This window comes from Mesoplodon mirus, assembly GCF_964341445.2.
Source record: "Mesoplodon mirus genome assembly, chromosome: 7".
Taxonomy (NCBI): Eukaryota; Metazoa; Chordata; class Mammalia; order Artiodactyla; family Ziphiidae; genus Mesoplodon; species Mesoplodon mirus.
Window position 1 is genome coordinate 57,585,625 of NC_138983.1, and position 23,783 is coordinate 57,609,407.

Below are 23,783 nucleotides of genomic sequence, written 5' to 3' on the forward strand. Positions count from 1 at the left end.
GTCTCTTTCTCATACTCACCCTCCCTCCCACCCCCCACCCCCCACCCCCCACGCCTGGATTTGGGGGAACAGCTGGGATGGGCCAGGCCCTGAAGACAGAGCCAAATACAGTCATGGGACCCAGCAGTGAGGCTGTGGGAGAGACACATACCAGAGAAGAACAGACTGAGAGAAAGAGGGACAGATATGGAGAACCCAGGAAGGCTGGGAGGGAAACAGAGAGCTCAGGTCAGAGCCAGGAGAGCCCCATGGCAGTGGCAGCCGCTCTGTCTCCTGCTGTCGGTCTTGTGCTGGAGGAGGTGCTCTGCCAGACCTGCCCTCCCTTCACCCCCAGCAGCCCCTCCCCAGGTTAGTCCTTCCTCCCTGCCCTCTGCAGGCCCACACTGACCCTGGGCCAGGCCAGTGCCATCCAGCATTTACCTCCCACTGTGGGTACTGTGTCTGGCACAGAGGGAGAGACACGAGGCCCTGTCCCTGGCCTGGAGGAGGACACCCAGCTCCACCCTGCACCTGAGAGGGGCTCAGCCCATCTGCTGGCCAAGGCAAGGAACTGGAGGGGCCGCTAAGACAAACAGTGCCTAGCAGGGAGGGAGCCTAGTGTGTCCCGGAGGCCTCTGGACTGGGGCAACGGCCTCCTGACTCCACGTGAGACCCTGGGCAAGTCCTTTCCTGCCTCTCCTGGTCTTCGTCTACCCTCATCAAGCTGGGGATTGGGCTCCATAGGCCTGGGGCCCTGTAGCCTCTGATCCTGTGGGAATTCTCAGGAGGCCTGGGAAGAGGACAAGTGACCCACCCAGGAAGGCTGCCTGGAGGAGCCTTCATGAAAGAAGGTGATAAAGATAGTGCTCCTCTCAGGGAAGAGCCCCTCCTTCCTGACATGCTGTCCCCTGCCCTGCCTGCACTGGGAGGTGATCCTGAGGCAGAAGGGCCTCCTGGCCTGCAGAGATGCCTTGGAAAGGTTGCCAAAAGTTCTCAGCACAAGGCACCCTCATACCTTAGGTTCCTCTAAGACAGTCACTGTGCCAGACTTGGGAGACTTTGAGAGGGTGCAGCTGTCTCCCTGGCCTGGGGACCTCCGGGAGTCATGGGGTCCATCCCTCTGCTTAGTAATGGCATATACCCTTCACAGCCCAACAGCCCTGGGCACTCAGGAGTCTAGCTATCATTTTATAGCTCAGCAAACACCTCCTGACACCTGTGACAGGCTGCATGATACCAGGGTCCCCAGGAGGAATAGGGCACAACCTCTGCCCTCTAAGAACCCCCAATCCGATGGGGGAGCCAGATGGACAGTAGTGGCAACTCTGCATGCCATGCCATCATGGGGAGCACAGGGCTGTAAGAGCCCCTGGGTGGGAGGCTCACATTGGCCTGAGAGAGGGAACAATGGCAAAATGTTCCTGGACTGAGGCCCAAATGAGGGAGGCTCATTTATTCATTCATTCATGTATCCAATTGTTCCTTCAGCCATCATTTCCTGAGAGACATTAACTCTTTTCTGACGCTAGTCCACTGGGTCACTCAGCTCCATCCTCCTCTCCAGCTTGGGCCACCGTGCCTGCCTCTCAGAGGCTCCTGGACTTGCTTTGTCTAGCTCCCAACCCACGCTGAAGGCCACGGAGCGGATGAGGCTGAGGAGGGTTTGAAGACATTAAGAGTCATGGAACCCAGAGCTAAAGGCCAGCCAGGCTCATCAAGTCCTTTCTCATGGCACAGACTCCCTAGCAGGGCCCCTGTCCTTGTTTGCACACCACTGGGGTTGGGGAGCTTACCTCCTTCCTGCCCAGGCTTCTCTTTTGTGGTATGTCTGACTCACAGCCAGCTTACACCTGCCAGCCCACTGTGCTGAACTCTGCCCACACGGGCCCTTGGCCCAGGAACCAAGGACAGTAGAGGCATCGGGTATTTGGGACAGCAGGGATGAGGGGATGCTACTGATGTGCTGGGGAGGAAGACTGTGGCATCGAGAAGAAGGTGGGCAATGGGGGTGGAGGCAGCTATTGGCTCTGCCATGTGGATGAGGCAGCGGGACGTGGGGGGCTAGGAGAGAAGCCCTGAGCCTGTCCTGGACCCCCCCGAGGCCATCTCCCCCTCGCACACTCGGCTCTGCCCTCCCTCCCTCTTCCCACTCTGCTGTTCCCTCACCCCATCCTTTCCTCACCCCAGACCCTGTGCTAGGGACTGAGGGGGCCCAGCGAGTCAGGTCCTCGGAGAGCTGACTGTGCATACAATCCCTGCCTTCCCTCCCCATTTCCTTCCCCTTCTCCTCCTTCATCCAACCCCAAACCTAGCCCTTGAGGAATCCAGGAGGGCCTGGGACAATTGGGAGGGCATTTTGGAGGAGGCAGGAGCTAGAGTAAAAGCTGAGACTGGCTTAGAAATGGTGAGGGGCCCGGGAGGAGCTGTTTGTAAATGTTGGAGGGAAGGAGCCCACAGGATGGGGCCGAGCTCATCAGGGAGGTCGGGGGACGGGGTGGGGGAGCGCCAGGACCAGGCTCAGGTGTATTCTACAGTGCACGTGTCTCCAGTGTGGCTCGGAGGCTGGAGACGCGGCCCTGTTGGAGTAACAACTGAAGCCAGAGTCTGCGAAGGGTGGGGGAGGGGAAAGGGGGGACCCAGAGGAGGGAGGAGAGGAAGAGAAGGCGAGGTAGGAGGAAGGGGGAAGGGCAGGTCCTTCCTTTAGGGCTGGGCCCCTGAGCTCCAAGAAGCCCCTTCCACACACCCCGGTCCCATGTCACCCCACTGTACCCCCTCACTCCTTCCAGGACTCCTGCCTCTGCCTTCTTTGGGGACCTTCTCTGAGGAGTCCCCCTCATGTGGTGGAAGTGGCACGGACTTGCTGCCAGAAGCTGGGTCATTCTCACCCGAGCAAGGCCCCTCCCCTTTGATCCTTAGTCTCCTCACCTCTAAAACGGTGTGGTCAGAACAGGTGCCTCCCAGGGTTGGTAGGAGGATTAGAGAGAGTGTGTGTCGCTGGGTCTCAGAGTGTGGTCCCTTGGGCAGCAGCAGCAGCATCTAGGAATGTGTTGGAAATGCAAATTCTTGGCGTCATCCAAGACCTACTGTATCAGAAACTCTGGGGGTAGGGCCAGCAAGCTGGATATTACCAAGCCCTCCAGGGGATTCTGGTGCACAGTCAAGTTTGAGAACCACTGATGGACGCCTCTAGCACACAGTAGGTGCTTGAGAAAGATGCCTTTTCTCCCCCAAAGCCTGATGCCCCACTCAAGCAGGGCCCTGACATGTGAGCTTGTCCAACTGTGGCCTGGGTCTCTCTCCTGCCACTTCCTCGGATCAGGTCTCCCAAGGGTCACCAAGCCTCTTTCCTCTATTTTCCTGCCCCTGGTCCAGCTCAGCCTTGTTGAGGGGAGGTCTGGGGCTGCAAGATCTTAGCACTCCTGGGCAGCTCTTCGCGTATTTAAGGCACCAGTGTCTGTTAGAGGCAGCTCCTGGGCGGGTGGCAGGTCTGGGCCGGCAGGAGGGGAGGGAGGAGGAGGGGCGCCTCTCCTGCTTCCTTGCTGTCTCCTGATTCTACAGGGCCAGACACGCTGTGAGGACTGTGAGAGTCACAGAGTAAGCTTGGGGTGCTCGGGCTTGGCTGGGGTCTGAAGCCCAGCCCACGGGGGCTTCTCTGGCCTGAGCCTCCAGGAGGCCTCCTTTGAGGGAGCTCTGCCAGTCACTCCGGCGGAGCAGATGGGCTTACAAGTGCCAGGCACATGCTGGGCTCAGAGACAGATGTGCTCCTTTGCCCCTGAAGGCCCTGTTCTCTGGGAAGAGAAGAGACTGTGTATAATGCCCACCAGAATGGGAAGCAGGAAGCAGAAGAATAGATGGCATCTGCCCTGGCACCCCTGGTTTCTCTCATCATGGCCACTTTCCTGGGTTCCCTCGTCCTGTGGGTGCCCACCTTGGGTCAGAGGCTTTCTCCCCAAGTTCTCGAGGTAACCACTTAGAGGTTTGGGGGAGGAGTGGGCAGGAGAGCCAGGAGTTGGGGGGAGGGGCAGAACTATACAGGAGAGAGAGGGCGGAAGCCATCTTAGAGGAGAGAGAATTTGGAGGTGGGAAAAGGCGCCGAGATTCTTGGAGACGAGACAGGAGAGCAGCCTGTGACAGAGATGGGCGTCCACTGAGGGAAGCATGGAGAGAAGGAGAGAGACCCACTCGGAGAGATCAGGGAGACAGAGCCTGAGAGAGAGACACAGCCCCAGGAGGAAGGAAAGAGGAATAGAGAGGGAGAGGGGCTCCAAAGTCCTGGGGGATCTTGAAGGTCCCCCCTTTAGAGAAAGGGACACCAAAGCCCAGAGAGAGAGGGCGCCCGCAACCCCAGGCCACACAGGACCTAACACAGGCAGAGCTGGGTAAATCAGTATGTATGGCCAGTCCCGGTAACACAGCTTGTCTTAGGAGGCCCCTGAGTGCTGGGTTTGATGTTACTACCTTCTTCTAGGCCTCCGTGGGGGCTAGGAGGCTTTCCTCCAGAGAGCGAGGGGTGGGCCCTAGGTCTCAGGCAGCGGGGAGAGCAATAGAAGGGTCAGTGGAGGTGGGGAAAGACATAGAGACTCATGGAGACAAGGCAGGAAGCTAGTTTGTGACAGTGACACTGACCTTCAAGAAGGCCATCCGTGCCTGTGCTAACGGCTCCAGAAGGGATAAGGCCAAGGTCTCTGGCTTCATATAATCCATTAAGGAGTTAGAAGTAATTTTGTCCAGACCCTCCCCCCTGTCCAAATGAGTGCAGAAAGGCTGATCCAGCCCCAACGCTGGCTCCAGAGGAGCCCTCACTCAGAACAGGCTCCCCTTGGTATCTGAGGTGAAAGATGAGTGCGTGGGAGTGGCACTGTCTATAGTGCTGAGTGGACCTACCTCCAACAATACAGCTGCAGGTAGGGAGCTGGGGAAAGTAGAAAGGCTCCATCCACCCATCCATCCATCCACCCACCCACTCATCCATCTATCCATCCATCCATCCATTCACATATCCATCTACCCATCCTCACTGAATTAAAACACAAAATCATAGAACTATATGTTGCAAGCTGGAAGGACCCAGTTTTACTAATGAGGAAACGGAGGCTCAGGAGAGGAAAAGGCCTACCAAGGCCACACAGAGCTTCCGTAGTCAATCTGGGACAGGACTGGACATCGCTGCTCTTTTCTACACACCACAGATTCTCCTCTGGGGTCTGGGATTGCTGGTTGTTATGCTGATTTTTATACTGATGGCTGCAAAAAAGCTGCAAAAGCAGGAAATGTGACCTCTTTCACCTCACCCTGAGCCTGGCTGTGTGTGTGTGAGTGTGTTTGCATGTGCATGTGTGTACATGCCTAAGTGCATATTTATGTGTGCATTGTATATAGGGTTGCATTTTTATCCGTGTGTGTGCGTGTTTGTGTGAGGGTGTGTGCACGGCAGTATGTATATGTATGACATGTGTAGACGTTCATGGGAACAGGTATGGCTCTGTACTTTTCCTTTCCTCATCTTTTTAAGATTTCTGGGGTTTTAACCTCTGACTTGAGCCTTGTTAGTCCCCACCTGGGCCTCCAAATTGGGAATTTCCCTACTTCCCATTCTCAGCTGCTCCCCATTGATTCTCTTCTCCTTTCACTGGGGCAGCCAGTCTGTCCTCTGAGCCCCCCGTGGACTCTGGAATTTGAGCTATTTCCTCCCTGAGTTGATGCAAGAGGTGAAGTTGCTTTGAGATCAGGGAAGATTCAAGGAGGAGGTGGCATGTGAGCAAGTCTTAAAGGCCAGGTATTAAGTGGCCTTTCCCAGCCGTGGTTCCTGCACTCAACACCCCCCATCCTGGGGCAGGCAGGGCAGGCAGGGCAGGGCCAGGAGGTGGGTGGACAGAAGGATGCCAGGCAGAGAGCCCCGGGCTTCATGGGCCATGTCTGCATCCAGCCCACTCAGGGCCCCCTCCCTGCTGCTGCCCCAACTCTCCCCAAGTTTCCTTTACCATTCCCCCCTTCACTGCCATTATCCTGCCCTCTCCCTGAGGAGTCACAGAAAACTGACCAATCCAAGCAAAGGCCAGACAGGCACCCACCAATTCCAGTAAAGGACAGTTCAGGGCATTCCCCAATCCAAGTAAAGGGCAGGTCGAGGAGCCACCAATCAGAACAAAGGACAAACTATTCTCTCTAAGCCCCCTGAGGAGGGAGCTGGGGGTCGGTGCAGAGCAGGAGCAAGAGAGAGGCTGGAGATCCAGAGTCGTGGGTTCTGGACCTGGCTCTGCCCTGACTGGCTGGCTGACCACAGATGGGGTATTGCTTCTTTTTGAGCCTCAGTTTCTTCATCTGTCAAATGGGGACACTTAGCTGTCCCAAGCCTATGGATTTGAGAAATGTCTCCCCCTACATGAGAGCTACTCCATCACCTTGGCCCCTCTTCTCCAGCTTCCACACTATACACATAAACTCCACTGGAGGGCAGGGCCACTCAGGGCATAACTTGTCCATCCCCACTGTCTCCAGGCAGGAACAGACCTAAACCAGCACCACCTCTGGAGCCAAGCCCTGGGAACCCCAGTCTGAGGAGCCTGGGTTGACAGACTTTATTTGGGGATTTTTTTGGGCATCAGCTCTTCCTCCCCGCTTTAGTCTGCAGAATTGACCTCGAAAGGCCACAACAGCCCATGTGTATACTGTACATGCAGGTGTTGCTGAGTCCTGGCCCTGTGATTCCACAAGGAAGTAGCTGCACCTGTGTGAACCTGTACGTGTGCCTGGCGGGTGTCTGAAGGCAGGCTGGGGTGTTTCTGAGAGGATGTGAAGGTTTATGGCTGTGTGGCTGGGTATGTGTGGTGCTGAGGGTGTGTGAACTGTGATGAGGAGTGCCTAAGGGTCAAAGGACAATTGATCCAATTTGGGGATTGTATTGTTTGGAATGCACAACTTCTGATGTCCTAGGATGGAGACACATCTTCATGACCAAAATGTTTCTTCACTTGAGCAGTGAGGGGGATAAAAGAGGAGTTGGGGGTTCTAGAAAGCAATGCCAAGTGAGCATTTGGGGAGAAAGCCCATTACTGCCCCCCGTCCTGCAACACAGGACTGGGTGGGAGTGGGAGGTGGGGTAGGGGAGGAAATTGAAGCCAAGAAAGATGCAAGGTGAAATCTGGAGCTGAAGCCTGGACCCTAGGCTTCATCTGGACCCCAGTGCAGGACTCCCCTCTGTAGCCACTCTGAAAAATGGGCATCTAGCCATTTTTGCATACCCCCAGGTATGGGGAGCTCACTTCCTCTCTCTCTCCTGGTGGCCTCTGCCTGTGCAGCGTGGCTCTTCCTGGAAGAAGTTCTTTCATCCCACTGGGCCAAGGCCAGCCTCCTGTGAAATCCTATGGGTCTCCAGGCTGTCTCCAAGACCACAAAGTCCAGTCCCCCTGCCCAGGAAAGCCTGAGATATTGGAGTCAAATACTGAGACCCCTGGGTTCTGCTCTGCTGCAGGCTTGGCACCCCTAGACTCTCCAAGCTTAGTGACATGCAGGACTTGATTTCCAGTTCCCTCCTTACATGGGTCACCTCCTCTGAATGAGTCTCGTCTTGTCCTTACCTGGGACACAATGCACTGGGGATAATTGAATCAGTGGAGGAACTCTCATCTTCTCTATTTAGGTTAATGGATCTTTATTAACACGGCCTGCAGTTTCAGCATTTTAATGTATTACCAGCCACATTTACACTACGGGCTCATGCTGAGCCTGTGGTCCACTAAGACCCTCAATCTCATATCACTTTCACAAGAAGGGCCACGCCATGTGTCCTGCATCCTACAGTTAATCACTTTGTTTTATGAACTCAGCCATCCACAAGGAAGACATCAGAAAGAACTTCCAGGGGCTAGTGGGGAAGGCATAGCTGAGTGGATGGTATGAGTCACAATTCTGCCTTGGCCCTGGATCCTCTGTTCCATTACCTTTCTCTTTGATCCCCATGGTTCTGGCCAAGTTAATAGAGCGAGAAGCAGGGACCTTTCTTGTCTCTGTTCCGGCTCTCCAAGGACGAGGACTGTTCCTGGGACGGGAAGGCTGTGAGGCAGTCAAGGCTGATTTCTCCTTCCCCTTCTAGCTTGCCAGGGGCTGGCCTGTGTTTCTCACATCTTGTGGGCTCATGCACCCCTTGGATTCTTGCTACTCCCAGCCCCTCATTAGGCTGACAAACGAGACTGTGTGAACCACCTCCCTCCCTCCTCAGGAAACTGAGTGGGACCCAGATTCAGCAAATGTTTAGCTGAGCACCTATGTGTGTGGGCACCCTGTGAGGCACTTCTAGGACTCAGTTTCATTTTATCTTCACATTAGCCTGTAGGGGGAGATAGCCTCAGTTGCCCCCAATTTACAGATAGAAGACTGAGGCTCGGTGACTTGACCAAGATGCACACTGCTCATAAATAGTGGAGCTAGGATTCAAATGTGGGATTTTTTGTTTGCTTGTTTTGCTTTGTATTAATGTGGAAGCTTGTACTTTCCCTGCTTTCCTGAGTTGTCCTTGTCTGAAGGACAAGAGACCTGGGGTCTAGTCTAGACTTGACCTCTTGACTCACTGTGAGTTCTTTGCTAAGTCCCTGGCCCTTCTCTGAGCCCCAGTCTCCCCATCTGTAAGATGAGGGGACTTGGACATTCTAGGGCCTTAAGACTGGTTGGATTCTGAGATCCTAAGATCCTGGGATTCAAGTGTCTGCGAGCCTTGGGCTCTGGTTTAAGCTGGGAATTTGTGTTCCCAGCCGCCTGGGTAGGGGGGTTGCCCTGGCCTGCCTGGAAAAGGCCCTCACTGCCCTTTCCTCTCTTTCAGGATGCTTTGCTGAACCTGGGCTCCGTCATCGACATTGCAGGCTTGCAATGGGCTGTCAAAGAGGCCCTGTCAGCTGTGCTGCCCAGAGTGGTAGGTGCCTTGTCCCACTCTTCCTCTGCCCCCCTAAACCTTTGCCCAGCTCCTTGCTGTACCTACAGGGTTGAGAAGAAAAGAAGAAGCAGGGCCCCCCCTCCTCCCGTGAAGGGTTTGGGTGAGTGTTCTGAGAGGGCTTCCTGGAGGAGGAGGACTGAAGCTAAGTCCCCAAAATGAACTTATATAGGAATCCTGGAATGTCTGGGACAAAAAGGGCTTTAGAGCTTAATTGGAAAGATCATGTCTCAGATAATGGAATGGATTCACCTAGGATAATAGCTAGGACATAGTGGAGTCAGGTGGGCTTTGGAATATGTACAGCAGGAAGGATTGAAAGTAGACATGCAGAAGAACTTCCTTGATGCCAGGTATGGGAGGTGCTGAAATGGGGCTCAGCCGAGATGAATGGATCTGTGCCAAGTTAAAGTGTCCTGTCTGGAGTCAGGAGGCTGGACAAGGTGTCTTCCAGAAACCTTTAAGCTTCTTTCTGACCCATCCCAACACCATAGATGAGGTTGCAGATTGGGGGAGACTGTGACCCTCTTCAACTGCCCCAGGCCACTCCCCAACCTGGCTCCAGTGGCCACTGTCCATCCCTTAGGCAGTAGGATGGATAAACTGTCCCTCAAGACCTAAAGCAGAAGTGTCTCAGTTGTGCCAGATAGAGGGAAGCAGGGACTGTCAGTCAGTCCAGGGAGGGAGGCTCTGACTTACCCTAAGGTGCATGGAAGACTTCATAGAGGAGGAGATGCCTAAACTGAGTCCCCATAGCCTAGAATGTCCCCTCCCCTACTCTAGACATCAGCCACCAGCAGAGCCCATTGTGTCTGAATCTGCTGGATGGATGAACCGCCCGAGGCCCAGAGAGGGAGGGCACTTCCCCCAAGGTCACACAGCATGACAGGAACAAATGGGGCTTGGCACCTAAGCACCCCCATCCCCTTTCCTCAGCTCTGCCTTTTCAAAACCTCCTGGAAGTTCAGAGCCCAGAGGGCTAATGAATGAGCTTTATGACTGTGAAACTGGTAGGAAGTGGGTGGTATGTTGGCTCCCAAAATAAATCCTCCCGGAGATGGGACTGAGGCAACATCTGGCCAGGGGTGAAGAAACATCTGGAAAAGAGGAGGTGGGGAGGATGGCAGGTCAGCGTCCGTGAGGCTGTGCTGGGAGTGGGGAGGAGGATGTGACTGGCCTGGTCTTCACAGGCAGGATGCCTGGTGGTTGTGCCAGCATAGACACCCTGTACTGGATTAATCGTATCCCCAAAGCTGGGGCTTGGGAAGACAGCTCTGGTCCAGGTGACTAGGTTCCTGGGACACTGGGAAATGTCTGCCTCGGCCCACCCCGGAGACGTGTATGAGCTAGGGAAGCCCTGACTTTGCAGAGCCCTGCTGCCTTGATTGCATGGAGGGGCTCAGCCCTCCAAAAAGGGGTGGGGAGATGGGAGGTCTGCTCTACCCCTAGGGAGGGGTGAGGAGATGGGGGAGTGGTCTCCCTACCCCCCCCCCCAACCCAGGGAGGGGAGTTGCTGGCACCTGGCTCCCTCATCAGCACCCATTGTGGCAGGCAGCCTCAAATGCAGATGGTGCTGATGTGTCTGAAATGGTTCCCTCCTCTGCAATAAACTCAGCTAATTTTAACCCAGAGGGATGTGAGGGAGGGAGTGGGAGGCTCCTCCCTGCCTCCCCACCCTCAGATTGCCCACCGCTCTCTCTGCCAGGGCAGGACTCTGTGTGACCCTGGGTGCTGGGTAGTGTCTTAACGTCTTTGGGGGGCCAAATCCTTCAGACCCCTCCCAGGCTGCTTAAAGAAGAAGGAGGCTGGAGACAGATGAGGCTTGGGTGGCTTCCTTCCCACTGATTTCTTCATCCCTGAGCTCCTCGACTAGACCCTCACCCAGGAGGACAGAGGGGCTCCAGGGCTTCCTGTGTCTGCCCTTCTCACTCTCCTCAGGCCCTATCATTTCCGGCCCACGCCACCACTAAGCTTGGCTCAGATTCTCTTGAAGCGAGACTGGGATATCTCCTGGGGGTTGGGAGAGGGTGAGGGCCTGTTGCCACAGGCAACAAGAGTGTCTGACTGGATTGTGGACTGTCACAGTGGTGAAAGGCAACTGCTTCTGCTGAGAAGGATTCCACACTTACTGAGGGTGGGCCTTTAACATTTAGCTCCAATGTCACCTCCTCCAGAAGCCCTCCCTGATACAGTTAGCAGAGAGGAGAGCCCTCCATTCTCCCACTGAGAAAACAACGCCTCTCAGGATACTTAGCTGGGCACAGGGGTGCCCCCTCGATGGGGTGTAGGCTCTGCTGAGCCTCTGGGTCTCCCTTATCACCTGCAATGCGGGCAGTGGAGACGCTCTGCAGGTTGTGTTGGTTGTGGGTACCTAAGTGTAGCCAGTCCTGCTTGGAGGGAATGTGGATTTTCTCCTGTGGGTCAGTGAGGGCAAGTGCTTCTGCCAGGACATGGTCTGGAACTGAAGGCAGGACTGCTCTGGGCCCTTGGGGGGCATGGATTGACAAGCTGCAGACTTAACATTCTTCGACCAGAGCTTTGATCTCACTCTGGGGAGTGATCATTCCAAAATACAAATCAGCTCCTGTCTCACAGGGCTCACCAGCCCCTCCCTCCCCAGCAGCAGCCCCTCCCCCTAACACCCTCCCCCAGCTCCCTTCCAGCTCAGCACTGGGCTGACTCCAAGCCCACCTCCGGTGCCCCCTGCCCCCACCATCAGGTCTGTCAATGCTCTGGGCCCTTTACACTTACATACCTATTTTTACTCGGCCCAGAAGCCATTCTTCTGTGCCTCACCCACTCCCTGAATGTGTCTAATTCCCACTCCAGTTACAACTTTAAAGTCACTCCCTCCAGGAAGTCCTCCAGGCTTGGGTCATAGTTTGTGATTTCTTGTAGAGTTGTTTGTGTATCTGAGGTAGGAGGGAAGCTTCCAGGGTGTTCTGAGCCTCTCCTGCAGTACAGCCCTGAGTGGACACTCAGTTATTGTTTGCTGAGGCTGGAGACTTGGCAGGGAGATATCTCAGGGCTGTGGGGTTGGGGGGATTTGTCTGTACCTTCAGCCCTTCAGACCCTCCCCAGCGCCTTGGATGTGGGGTGATGGGTAAGGAAAGCCGGTAGGGTGATGGGTCACTGCCTGCCGAGAACCCCTCCAAGAGGAGAGAGTGAGGTGCTGAGGTCATAGGGGAGCCTTCCTACCCTGACTGCACTTAGGATCACCTGGGGAGTAAAGACAGACAAATAGATGCCTGTGACCTTGTCATCCAGACCCATGTCAGGCTGGGACTGGGCAGCTGGGAGGGCTTCTCCTCAGGATCTCATGAGTGCCTTCTGTCCTAGGAGACTGTCTACACCTACCTGCTGGATGGGGAATCCCGGCTGGTGTGTGAGGAGCCCCACCATGAGCTGCCCCAGGAGGGGAAAGTGCGGTGAGCTGTTCTCCACCCATTGCCCTCTCGCACAGTCAAGGGTGACCACAAGGTCTGCTCTGACCCTCCCCATCTGACCTTGACCTCAGCCTCCCTGCCAGGTGGGGTTCCAGTGGCCGGGTCCACTGTCTTCTCTTGTGTTGTGTTGGGGGAGTAGATGGCACAGGGAAAGCACCAAGTGGTAGACTTTCTCCTGGAGAGCTGTTCTAAATCACTGTAGCCTCCTCAGAGCAAGTCTCAGAAGATCGGGGCTACAGTTTATCAGTTAGAACCCCAGCAGGCTATGAGAACTGCCTGGCAGGTTCTCACAGAATCATAGAATTCGGAATCACAGAGTGCTGGACCCGCATGGTGTCAACTCTGAGAATAGGGAGATCAGAAGCAGCGTCCCGCTGTGGGTTCTGGAGCCCAACCGCTTGGGTTCAAATCCCAGCTCTCATTTACTACCTAGGGCAGGGTACTCAGCCTCCCTGTGTCCTGATTTTCTTGCTTGAAAAATGGCAATAATAATAGTACTTACCTCATAGTACTATTATGGGAGGATTCTTGGCATGACTAAATGAGTTTAACACATGTAATGCACTTAAAACTGTATCCATAATGAATGCTAAATGTCTGTTTTTATTTTCATTATGATAGCACATTGGAATCACAGACTTTAGGAACATGGGCTCAGCACCCTATGGTCCCTTGATACCTCTGAGCTTACTGAATTCAGCCTCCCTATTTTCCAGATGGGCAAACATCGTGAGACGTGTCCAATGCCACATACCTGGTGTGAGGCAGAGCCAGGTCTGGGACACGGTCTCCTGGCTCCTGGCTGTCTAGGGGACAGTGAAGGGAAGTGGAGCTTGTCCAACGAGAAAGTGTTGACAGGCAGGGGTGCTGGTCCAGAGGAGGGCAGGCCATGGAGGACATGGGCACTGCCTTCTAAGCACCACAGGGTCATTACGGGCCCAGAGAGCACAGGGTCAGGAGCTGAGGGCTGAGTGGATACCAGCAGGGGTGTTACCAGGAGGCAGCTCTCCACCCCAACAGGCCAAGCAGTCAGGGATGTGGCTTTTTCAGGTAGTAGCTGAGGCTGGCAAGATACTCACCTTTCACAGAGGCCACGGAAAGAATGCCAGAGGTCCTGATGCTGGGGATGCTGGAGGTCCTGAGGCCTCTCCTGGCACTCGGAACCCTGGATTCCTTAACGCTATTCTCTCCTCTGGCGCTTCCCCATGGAAGGGGCTGGCTCCCCTCCAACAGCTCTGAGCCTTCCCACCTCCTGTTCTCCCATTCGATTCCCTCATGGGGTGGGTGGTGGGTGACACTGTCCCCTTCAGCATCTCCTGACAACTCCTCCCCTCGAGGACAGTGTGAACCAAGCCAGCCATGCCCCTCTCTGGCCTCTAGTGTCCCATCTATAAGACAGCAGGATAGGGCTGGGAGGTCTTTGGAATCTTAAGGGAAGAAAATGCTAGAATGTCCCTTCTGAGCCTTCCCTAATTAGCCCCTAATCCTCAAGAACTTTGCTTAATATGAGTTTGCCCGATCCAGGGAGTTTCCTCAAAGCAGCCTGAGAAGGCGCTTTTGGGAGAGGGAGGCAGGATCGTGGGCTCAGAAGGCAAGAGGTGAGCATCCTTCAGGGTTTGCTCTGCTCCGGAGCCTGTGATGCTCCCCGTAGGCTTTCCACTGTGAGCTGGGGACGGGATGGAGGTTGGGGGGGCGGGGGCGGGCCACCTGCGGTCCAGGCGTCTTTGAGGGGGCTCAGATCCTCTGTATCAGCAGCTCTTTCCGTATCCCCGCCCCCAGCCACCTCGGATTCAGTAAAGCCTTTGGAAAAGGTACAAAAAAAAAAAAAGCAATTAAAAGTGAATGTTCCAATGCAATTAGCCCAGAGTTGAGTGGAAATGGGGAGGCCTGCTGGGAGATGGGGCTCAGAAATCCCAGGAGGCCGAGGAGGTGAGGCAGGTGAGGGGGCAAGAGGGGTGAGGCAGTGGGACACCCCACCAGCCAGCACTGGGGGTGAAGGTTCAGGCCAGTCCTCTCTTCTGAAATCTGTGCCCTGCCCACCCACACACCCACCATGTGTCTGGTGGTGAGCCCACCTCCTCGGCTCAGGCTGAGACTGAGGTTTGTGGAAGAGGCAAGAGCACTTGAACGGCAGTCAGACAGGCCTGGATTCTAGCCCAGCCCCATCCCTGCCCCACTGTATCCCCTTCCAAACCTGTTCTCTTATCTATGGAATGGAGCTAACAGTGGGCCCTGTCTATTAGCTTAATGAGATCATAGCTGCCCAGGGCTTAGCCCCATGCCAGCACACAGTAGGAGCTTAATGATTGCTGACTGCCCTCTACCCCCAAGTCCCAAGGCATGTACTCATTGGGTGACCTTGAGAAAATTACTTCCCTACCAGGGTCCTTCCAAAGGGGACCTCTGTGGCTCTGGCCCCATCAGGAGACCAGGCACCAGCCCCAGGCTGGGGTGGAGCCTGAGCTCTGGCCATGCCCAGTGGAGGGGGCACTCCTCCAGGAAGCCCTGGAGGGCCGGCAGGGCTGGCAAACAGCAGCAGGTGTGAAGTGGAGGTGGATCATAAAGACAGATAAGGGCCCCGGGTGGTGTGGGGAGGCCCCGTCAGCTACCCAGCCTCTCCTGCCACTGCCCGTACCCCTCCGTGGGCTCATGGATGCCGTCTCACCCCCCAGTGTGTTTTAGATTCCCTGCCTCCTCGTGCTCGGCTTGTGCTCTTTCCTCCCCTGCAAAGTCCTTCCCTGTACCTTCTCCATCTCTAGCAGCCCATTTCCCTTCTCTGCCACGGCCCAGCCAGAGGGCCGCTAGGAGGCCTGCTCTGTAGATCCCCAGCACTAAGGAGGATCCAGTTTTCAGAAAAGGTGTCTGGGTCTTGGTAGCCTCCCTCAGGGATGGGTCTGTCCATGAGAAGAACCCTGGGTTGGGAGCTGGGACAACATGGCTGCAATCACAGTCTCATGCACTCTCTCTGAGCCTCAGTCTACGCTTCTGTGTGGTGATAAGATGGGACACTGTGATGTCTGAGGGATGGTCCCACTATGAACCCTGAGGGCTGCAAGGGGGCTTCAGGGCTGGAGGGGGAGAATCCTGGAGGGCTGCCTGGGTGAGAAGCTTCCTGGAAGCCTTCGCCTCACTCTTCTTGCTGCCCCAATCTCCCAGCCTATTGCAGTCCCCAGCCCTGCCGCCTTCCTCTTCTCATTGTGTCTCCTGCCATCTTAGAGCCTCTGATTATTTGCTGCTGAGTGCAGTGAAATCTGGGGCCTTTCAGGCTGCAACGGAGATACCGCCCACACCGGCCCCAGCTGTTTGTCTCCTTCTGCTACCATTTTGGGGGCCCAGGGCCCAACCTCGAGAAATTTCTTCCTCAGAGCTGACCTGGTCGCCAATCACTGCAGAATCTGTCTGTCCCTCTGATTTGTCTCAAGGGACACAGAGAACAGTCTCTTCCCGTCTCTGGAGTCTCACATTCTGGGAGAGGGAGAGAGAGAGGAGGGTCCGGGGTCCTGGCCTGAATCATAATTTGTCTCCAAGAGAGATGAAAGGGTGAGAGTGAGGTTGAGGCCCCCGGAGAGGGGGGCGGCTCAGTCAAGGAGAGGGGGCCTCACCTAAGAAGGGGTTCAGAGGAGTGGAAGAGGGCCTGGCACTCTTTCCAGGCCATTGACTCTACTCTCCACTAAGCAAATAGTTGTTAAAGGGACGGAACTGTCATAAAATCCACACCCGTTCCTCTCCCCACTTTGTGCCCATCTGTCTTTATCTTCACTGGGGCAGCCCACGACCACCCAGGCACCCAGGGCTGAGTCACGAGCCTTCAATCTGGAGAGCAGGCCCTGGGCTTTGGCTGGGCCGACCCCAGCATCAAGGTTCAGCCCCCAACGTCAGCCTGGCAGGGGAGGGGGCCTTCAGGAGGGGAGAGGAGGCAGAGCAGGGGCTCTGCGTTGAGAAGAAGTCATAGGGGATGTGAGCAGTAGATGACACCCCCGGCCCCAACTGGGTGGGGGAGACACAGCCTCGGAGTCCCCTCCCCCTTCCGATATCTTTGAAACCTCTAGGGGCACAGCAGTTCTGGGAAGGGTGAGGCAGAGGGAAAGGGCTCATATAGGAGTGGGTTGAGGTGAGCACGGCCTGGTGCCAAGGTGTGGGCTCCAAGGATCCTCCATCTGAGGATGGAGGATCCTTGGAGGCCCCAGTCTTGGTGGAAGATCAGACCCAGTCAAGGTTGACCTGCCCCAGCCCAGCCTCTCCTCTGCTGTCCAGGGACCGCTGAGACTACGGGGCCCTCACTGAGACCCGGTTTCTGTCTCTCAGATTCTCCCTCTCCAGTAAGAGTTTTACTCAGCAGCCAGCATGATCAGCCTGAAATTGAACCTGACCTTCACCTTTTCCAAGTCCCTCTCAGGGCTCCCACTGTCCTCAGAATCAAGCCCAGCTCCTCAGGGCCCTGGCTGTCTCCAGCCTTGCTCCCTGTTGTCTGGCCACAGCAGCCTCCTTGCTGTTGGACCATCCAGCAGACACACATTCTTTCTTTCCTCTGAGCTTTTGCCCATGCAGTTCCCTCTGCCTGCACATCCTTTCCTGTCTGCTCTGCTTGTCCTCTAGGACTCAACTCAGGCATCTCCTCCTCCAGGAAGCCTCCTCTGACCCCACTTCTGTCCTGCACCTGGGTAGGCTGGGGCCCACTCTTCCTTCCTTTCTCAGAGCCCTTGTCCCTGCACTCAAGCGTGGGTCTGTACATCATTCCCCGCACGACACCACGACTCCTTATCTTAGTCCTTAGTAAGGAACCTGACCCAGAAGGACTCTGGAATAAATAACCACTCTGTGGAATGACTTTAAGTAGAATGTTCCTATAAGTATTTTAGTTGAGAACACTTGCCCTGGCTCTGATTGTGGGGATGGATTTAAGGGACCCGACGGGAGGCAGGAGGCGAGGGGAGAGGCTGCTGCAGGTTCAGGGAAGAGGTATCTCTGTTTGAGCTGGGCACTGGCTTGGGAATGGAGAGCAGGGGACAGTTATGAGAGATGCATGGGAGGTGACTCACCCATTGGATGGGGGAGGTGAGAAGAGGGAGGCAGCTAGGACAGTTTGTGGACAAGCCGCAGGGGACCCGGTGGATAGTTGTGCTACTTCGGGGGAAGTGGTGGAGACGATAAGTTCCAGTCGGGACTTGGGGCCTCTGGGAACTTCAGGGACACCCAGGGCAGGCCTCCAGGAGGCCTTTGGGTATCTGGGGTCTAGAGCTTAAGAGATGGGGGGCTGGAGAGTCATGAGGCCATGAGCACAGAGGAGTTCTGTGTAGAAGAGAAGAAAGGCTGAGGGCAATTCCTTCATCAGGGTCCCGGGAGGAGGAGCGGAGAGGCCAAGGCAGCCCACGGTCTGGGGGTGGGAAGAGAGGAGTCAAGGGTTAATGAGACGAAGCTGTGGTGCTTACTGACCAGCAGCGCAGGGACCAGCGCCACCTTGTGGCTGCCCAATAACCAGATTGTCCAAGGCAAAGTGACTGGGTGGGGTCCACTAGAAGGGGTTTGTCCCTGCACTCAAGTGTGGGTCTGTACATCATTCCCCGCACGACACCACGACTCCTTATCTTAGTCCTTAGTAAGGAACCTGACCCAGAAGGACTCTGGAATAAATAACCACTCTGTGGAATGACTTTAAGTAGAATGTTCCTGCCTCCAGCCCCCTGCCTCCACGAAGCCCCAGCCTTTATCAACTTAGTCACCAGGAAACGTGGCTGCCGTTGCCTCCTGCCACCCTAGCTCCCTATTCCTTCCTAGGGTGATTGGCACAGTTGGACAGCTCAGAACTGGAGCCCAGCCCTCCAGGAGCTTAAAGGTTTAGGTGTGAGGGCTGGAAGCTGGGAGACACCACTGGTTATTGTAGATTCTGAACCAAGGAGCCAGGAGTGAACCGTCTGGGTTCAGAATGTTGCATGACCTTGACTGAGGCATTCAACTTCTTTGGTCCTCGATTTCTCTAGCTGCTGTGACCTCCTGATCTGGTGACTTGCAGGCTGTCCCCTCCTCTCTTTTCCTCACCTGACCTTTGCTGGGCTCCCCTGAGTGACCCCACATGCACACACCAGAGTCCTAGGCCCCCAAGCCTCTCTTCTCTCCAGGCCAGGCAGTTCCTACGAACACAATTAAGTGGAGGCAGCATGAGGGATGAAGAACCCAGGACAATTAATCATTAGGGAGTGACATTTGGTGAAAAATCAGGCGCTTAATTAAGCAGGAAGAGCCAGAGGCGGGGATGGGGTGGGAGTGGGGGTGGGATGTGTGGTGAGGGCAGAGGGAAACTCATTCTTCTTCCTTCTGCAGCCTCCCTCTCAGTTCCCACCTCCCCCCGCCCCCCATCACACCTATGCCCTTTGCCTCCTCGACATTCATGCCAGTCCCTGTTGGAGGCTCAACCCCCTCAGGTCTTTAGGAAGACTCAAGTGTACTGGTTAGGAGTATGGGCTCTGGTGCCAAATGCCTGGGTTCAAATCCTGGCTCTACCATGTACTAGCTGTAGGACCTTGGACAGGTTACTTAACCACTCAGCACCCTAGTTTCTCCACCTCAAAAATGGAAATAATGGTAATATTTAATCCATAGGATCACTGCGAATTCTGAGTTCATCTATGTAAGTTGCTTGGACGTGCATTGCCCAATAAACTCCTGGAGTCCCCTTCCTGTGCTTACCACCAAAAGTTGCTCCAAAATGATTTTCTGAGGATGCTGATGTTTAGGATTCTACTCTGTTCACCCTAGTTCTCCCTGGGGGGGCTCAGAGAAGTTAGGTCACTTGCCCAAGATCAAGTAGTAGCTGTGGCAGGATATAACCCAGACAGCCTAGCTCTGAGCCTTGGCTTTACAAGTGCTCTGGGGGATTTGTGAGGGAACCCGAAAGTGCCTTTCCCATATCTACCAGCAGGAGGCACCAGAGGCCAGACTGTAGCTGCCTGCTCCTCTACATGGGGAGGGAAGAGTCAGGGTCCGAGACTCTTTTATTTTTGCCCTCGTCATATCCACCCTGCAGTGGGTCAACTTGTCCAGATCCTCTCAGATGTGCAGGGTTCAGCCCACTGTGTGTCCCCAGGCTGGGGCCTGTTCCTCTTTGACCCAGGGACTGAGAGGTAGAATCATATCCTCTTTTCAGAGAGGCTGTGATCTCCCAGAAGCGGCTGGGCTGCAATGGACTGGGCCCCTCGGACATGCCTGGGAAGCCCTTGGCCAGGCTGGTGGCTCCACTGGCTCCTGACACCCAAGGTAAGGGCTGGGAGCTGGGCAGGGGCAGGGAGGGACTGTGGCCCCTGCTCCCCAGAGCATATCTGTCTTCTATCCCTGTCTGCATCTCTCCATCTCCTTCTTTCTCTTGCTCTGTGTCTCTAGCAAACCTGCCATCTAAATCTCTCTCTGTTGCGCTACTAACCTCTCTGAGCCTCAATTTCCTGATCTGTAAAATGGGAACAACAGAACCTACCTTGACAGGGTGTTGCTTGTGCTGGTTGTTAGATGGGCTGTAGTTGTCATGCTCTCTCTGTCACTGTCTGTTTTTCTTTCTCTTCCTCTCCATGCCCCCTGTCCGCCATGTCTCTCTGCCTCGTGTCTCAGTCTCTCTAGGTCTCTGTCCTCTGTCTCGATGTGGAAAGTGCACAAGACTGGGAGTCAGGAGACCTGACTTGCTGTGTGATCTTGGGCAAGTCACTTCCCCTTTCTGGACCTCAGTTTCCCAATCTGTAAAATAGGGGTGCTCAGCCTTACCTGCCTCCCTCCATCCCAGGGTTGCTGGGAGGATCACGAGAAAGTTGTCAAGTGAGGGGGTTTCCTTCTATGCAGGGGTCGTTGCTGTGGTCATTGTTTTCACTGCCTCAAGACCCATCTCTCTGTCTGTCCGGGTCTCTGGGTCTCTCTGTGTCTCTGTCCTGGCCTCTGTCTGTCTGTGTCTTTGTCTCCCTCCCTGGGTCCTGGCTCAGTATCTCTGAGCCTCACTGGCCCCACAGGACCACCTCATTGCCCTCTCCCCCTCAGTGCTGGTCATACCGCTGGTGGACAAGGAGGCCGGGGCTGTGGCAGCAGTCATCTTGGTAAGAGCAGTTGTGGGTAGGATGGGGGAGAGGAGAGCAGGGGAGGGAGCAAGGGAGAGAGCACTGGATGGAGCCCCACTGGGGTGTGTGTGTGTGTGTTGAGAGTAGCATGCTGGGCTGGAGCTGGGGAAAATGGGGGTCTGGGAGGAGCCTGGGAGGAGCCCTCTGCCCCACCTTGAATGGGCGGAATGAAGCCGCGGGCCCAGTCAGCAACTTGCGGAAGGATGTACAAGCCCCATCTGGACTCTTACCACCACGGAGCCCTTGACACAGCCCTGACCCTACTTCCTCTTTGGCATCCTCCAGGATGGGTTGGGGGCAGTGTCCCAAGAGGGCACGAATGCAGCGAGGTGGGAAAGGACTGAGGAGGGATGGGCAGATATGACACCGACAGAGACAGTGTGGGAAAGTCACTCAGAGATTGGGGTCGCTGGAGCTAGGCGGCTTGCGGAGAGAAGGCCCACAGGGCAGGGCTCCTAGGAAGGCATCCAGCCCCAGCCAGACCTATGTCCGAGGCTGGGACAGACGCCAGGCAACGGGGCGGGCTTCCTGGGGTGGGTGACAGAGGGGCAGGGGCCTCAGCTGGAAGGGGGGAACCCTAAGCGGTGTGGGGGGGAGTTGGGCGGGCAGTCCGGGCCAGGGCGCCCCCTGCTGCTCCCTCGCGGAGCTCCCCGCTTTGGGGTCCCCCGTGGGGTTGGCTGAGCTTTGCGGAGTCCGGGTTCTGAGGTTCTTCCGCTCTCTCCTCCCGTGTGGAAGTGGGCTCTCAAAATCTTTGTCCAGTCCTAAGAACCGGAGGGTTAGCGCCGCCAAATTGCCCCCACTGGGGATCGACTTCCGTGGAGGCGCCGCCACCCCAAGCAGGGGCGCGGACAGATAAATGAGCCGGTCTCGGTGCGCCCGCGGCGGGGAGGGGACTCCTCCCGACCTCATTAAAACGGAATTAAAAGTTTCCGAGGCGCCTGACCTTTCCCCAGCTGCTGGCGGGGGAGGGCGGTGGGCGTGGGGGGCGGCCGCGGGGAGAGGAGAGGAAGGAAGGGATACTTACTTGGCTTGGTCTCCTCGGCGCCCCATCTGCCTGATTGAGGGGGATGCGGCCCCCTTAGTTTCTCCCGAAAGCTGCTCCCCCACCCCCAGCTTCTGTTCCCTGAAGGGAACGGATCTGCTGTTGGCACCGCGTTCTCAGCGCAGCTTCGCTCTCTCCTTTGGTCCCAATCTGTACCAGAGCTGGTGGCTTGGAGGAGGACTGCCTTCGTGCCCTCACTGTGCAGAGGTGCGCCGTGGGAGGCAGTGACTTGGTCGCCCACCTCTGTAGACAGAAAGGGGTCTGGGGGTGCCAGGTTCCTAGAAGGACTTCCTGTGCTGGGGCTGTGAGGGCTGGGTCAGTAAGGAAGCAGCTCCTGCAATGGGAAGATGCTTGGAAGATTATCTTGTGGGCAGGAGGATGGTTGTTGTGACCGTTGTTCACCGTGGCTCAGGTCTGGCCGGGAGTCCAGGCTTCAGCCTTCTCCTGGGGGTAGGAAAAGCGTGTGTGTGTTGGGAAGAGGATGGGTCACATCAGTTGAACTTACCCCACCCCAGCAAAACTCTGCTCTGGGCCCTGTCCCAGGACAGGTGCTGGGGCAGAGAGAGGAGTCGGACCCATTTCTGCCTTCTAGAAGCTCAGTCTGGGGGAAGGCAGGGTCACGTTCAGACCACCACTGGCCAAATGAAAGAATGCTGCCAGCAGGAGCTCTAGTGGCAGAGGCTGGAGCACCAGGAGGTGCCTCACAGCGCAGACAGCATTTGAGTGGGACTTTGGGACACAGGTAGGGGGTGAACAGGCAGAGAAGGAGATGGATATTCTCAGCAGAGGGCCCAGCATGAGCAGAGGCAGGGTGGTGGAGTGCTGGGGGAAGAGTGTGATCCTGGCAAGGCTGAGAAGGGGGGTGCATGCTGGTGAGCAAGATGCTACCTGTGGCTTTGGCTGCCAAGAGAAGTTCCCGATTACTGTCCCCTCACCTTCTCAAATACCCTGGGCAGTGAAGAGCTCTTGAAAGGTATTTGGATTGTTTGCCATCTGCCTCTCCTCCAAGCCTGAGCCTTCCTACTCAAGTAGAAATGTTCTTCTGCGGGACATCCCCTCCCCGGTGCATACACATCTGATGGATCCCGTCCTGCTGCTCCACCCCCATGCTTCTGGGGCCACGGGATCTCACATCCTCTGAGAGGCAGCATAGGCAGCCCCAGACCTCCCAGCTGTTGCCAGATCCTGAGGTCTGAGGGTCTAGAGGGGAAAGGGGGTGCCGCAGGACAGATCTCTTGGGAGGGATGACTCACCAGCTCCTTCCTCAACAAGCCCCATTCCCCTCTCCAGGTCTCTGCTCTTGTATTCATCATCCCTCCATCCATCCACTCACCCAGCCATCAATTGAAAGCATATTTCTTGAGCACCGCCAGGCACTGTGCACTGGTGTTTCAAACACAGCATCAATGACTGAGGCAGACCAGACAGGCCCTGCTTTCACAGACCGTACAGTCTGGAGGGGTGAGCATGCTGGACATTAAACAAGTGGGCAAAATAAAGAGAGAATTGCAAATGATGGCAAGTGCTAGCAAGGAAACCAGCAGGCCCTGCAAGGACTGTTGGGGCCTGATAGAGATGGGGTCAGTAGAGGGCTCTCTGAGGAATAAGCCGTCCTGTGCAGGCCTGCCTGGCTGAGCTCTGGGACTCTGCAACTCGCAGGTCGAGGTGCCTGAATTGCAGATTCTTCGTGTGAAAAGAGTCTTTGGCTCTGTTCTTCAATTATGGGATAATAAGTCCCTCTGAGGAGCAGGCAGCCCTTGGTCTCAGGCATTTGATGTGTGTTTTGCGCCCACTCTTCCCCTGAGCTGTGCCAGCACACCAGATCCTTACATGGGGGTGTAGTGTCCATTAGCCACGGTGAACTTGGTGAGGGTGAGGGGGTGGGAGCTGTGCTGGGCTTTCAACCTTCTGTGCAGCTCCAGTGCCCACTCTTGAGTGCTCCCACTGGGCCCCAGACCCACCCCCTGGTTAGCAAGAGTAGGTGCAAGAGTATGTTCTGTTGGTGAGAAGGGAGCTGTGTGTGTGCTGGTGATTGTGTTTGCATATCGGTTGAGGGTGCAGGCAGAAGCGTGTGCATGGCTCTCGGGTATATGAAATCAGGTATCCTGTGTACAGGTATGAATGTGCACGTGTGGATGGCAGTCACTGTGAGTGTGGGTGTGTGGATGTCTTCGAGTCTGTGACTGCACTGTGTGTGTGTCTGTGTGTGTGCAGGTGCGCACATGCCTGAGTATCTCTATGGGACAGTGAATGTATGAGTGTGTGTGTGTGTGTGTGTGTGTGTGTGTGTTGGGGAGCGCTAA

The 23,783-nt window shown here is 55.8% G+C and overlaps 1 protein-coding gene across 1 annotated transcript in view; it reads left to right on the top strand.

The window, feature by feature from the left end:
* Positions 1 to 23,783, top strand: part of PDE2A (phosphodiesterase 2A) — a 64,507-nt gene that overhangs the window by 24,190 nt on the left and 16,534 nt on the right. The window contains exons 3-6 of the mRNA XM_082629660.1: positions 8,795 to 8,884; positions 12,242 to 12,330; positions 19,490 to 19,599; positions 20,362 to 20,417. Coding sequence (XP_082485786.1) covers positions 8,795 to 8,884; positions 12,242 to 12,330; positions 19,490 to 19,599; positions 20,362 to 20,417 — 345 coding nt within the window. The remainder of the gene's footprint in view (positions 1 to 8,794; positions 8,885 to 12,241; positions 12,331 to 19,489; positions 19,600 to 20,361; positions 20,418 to 23,783) is intronic.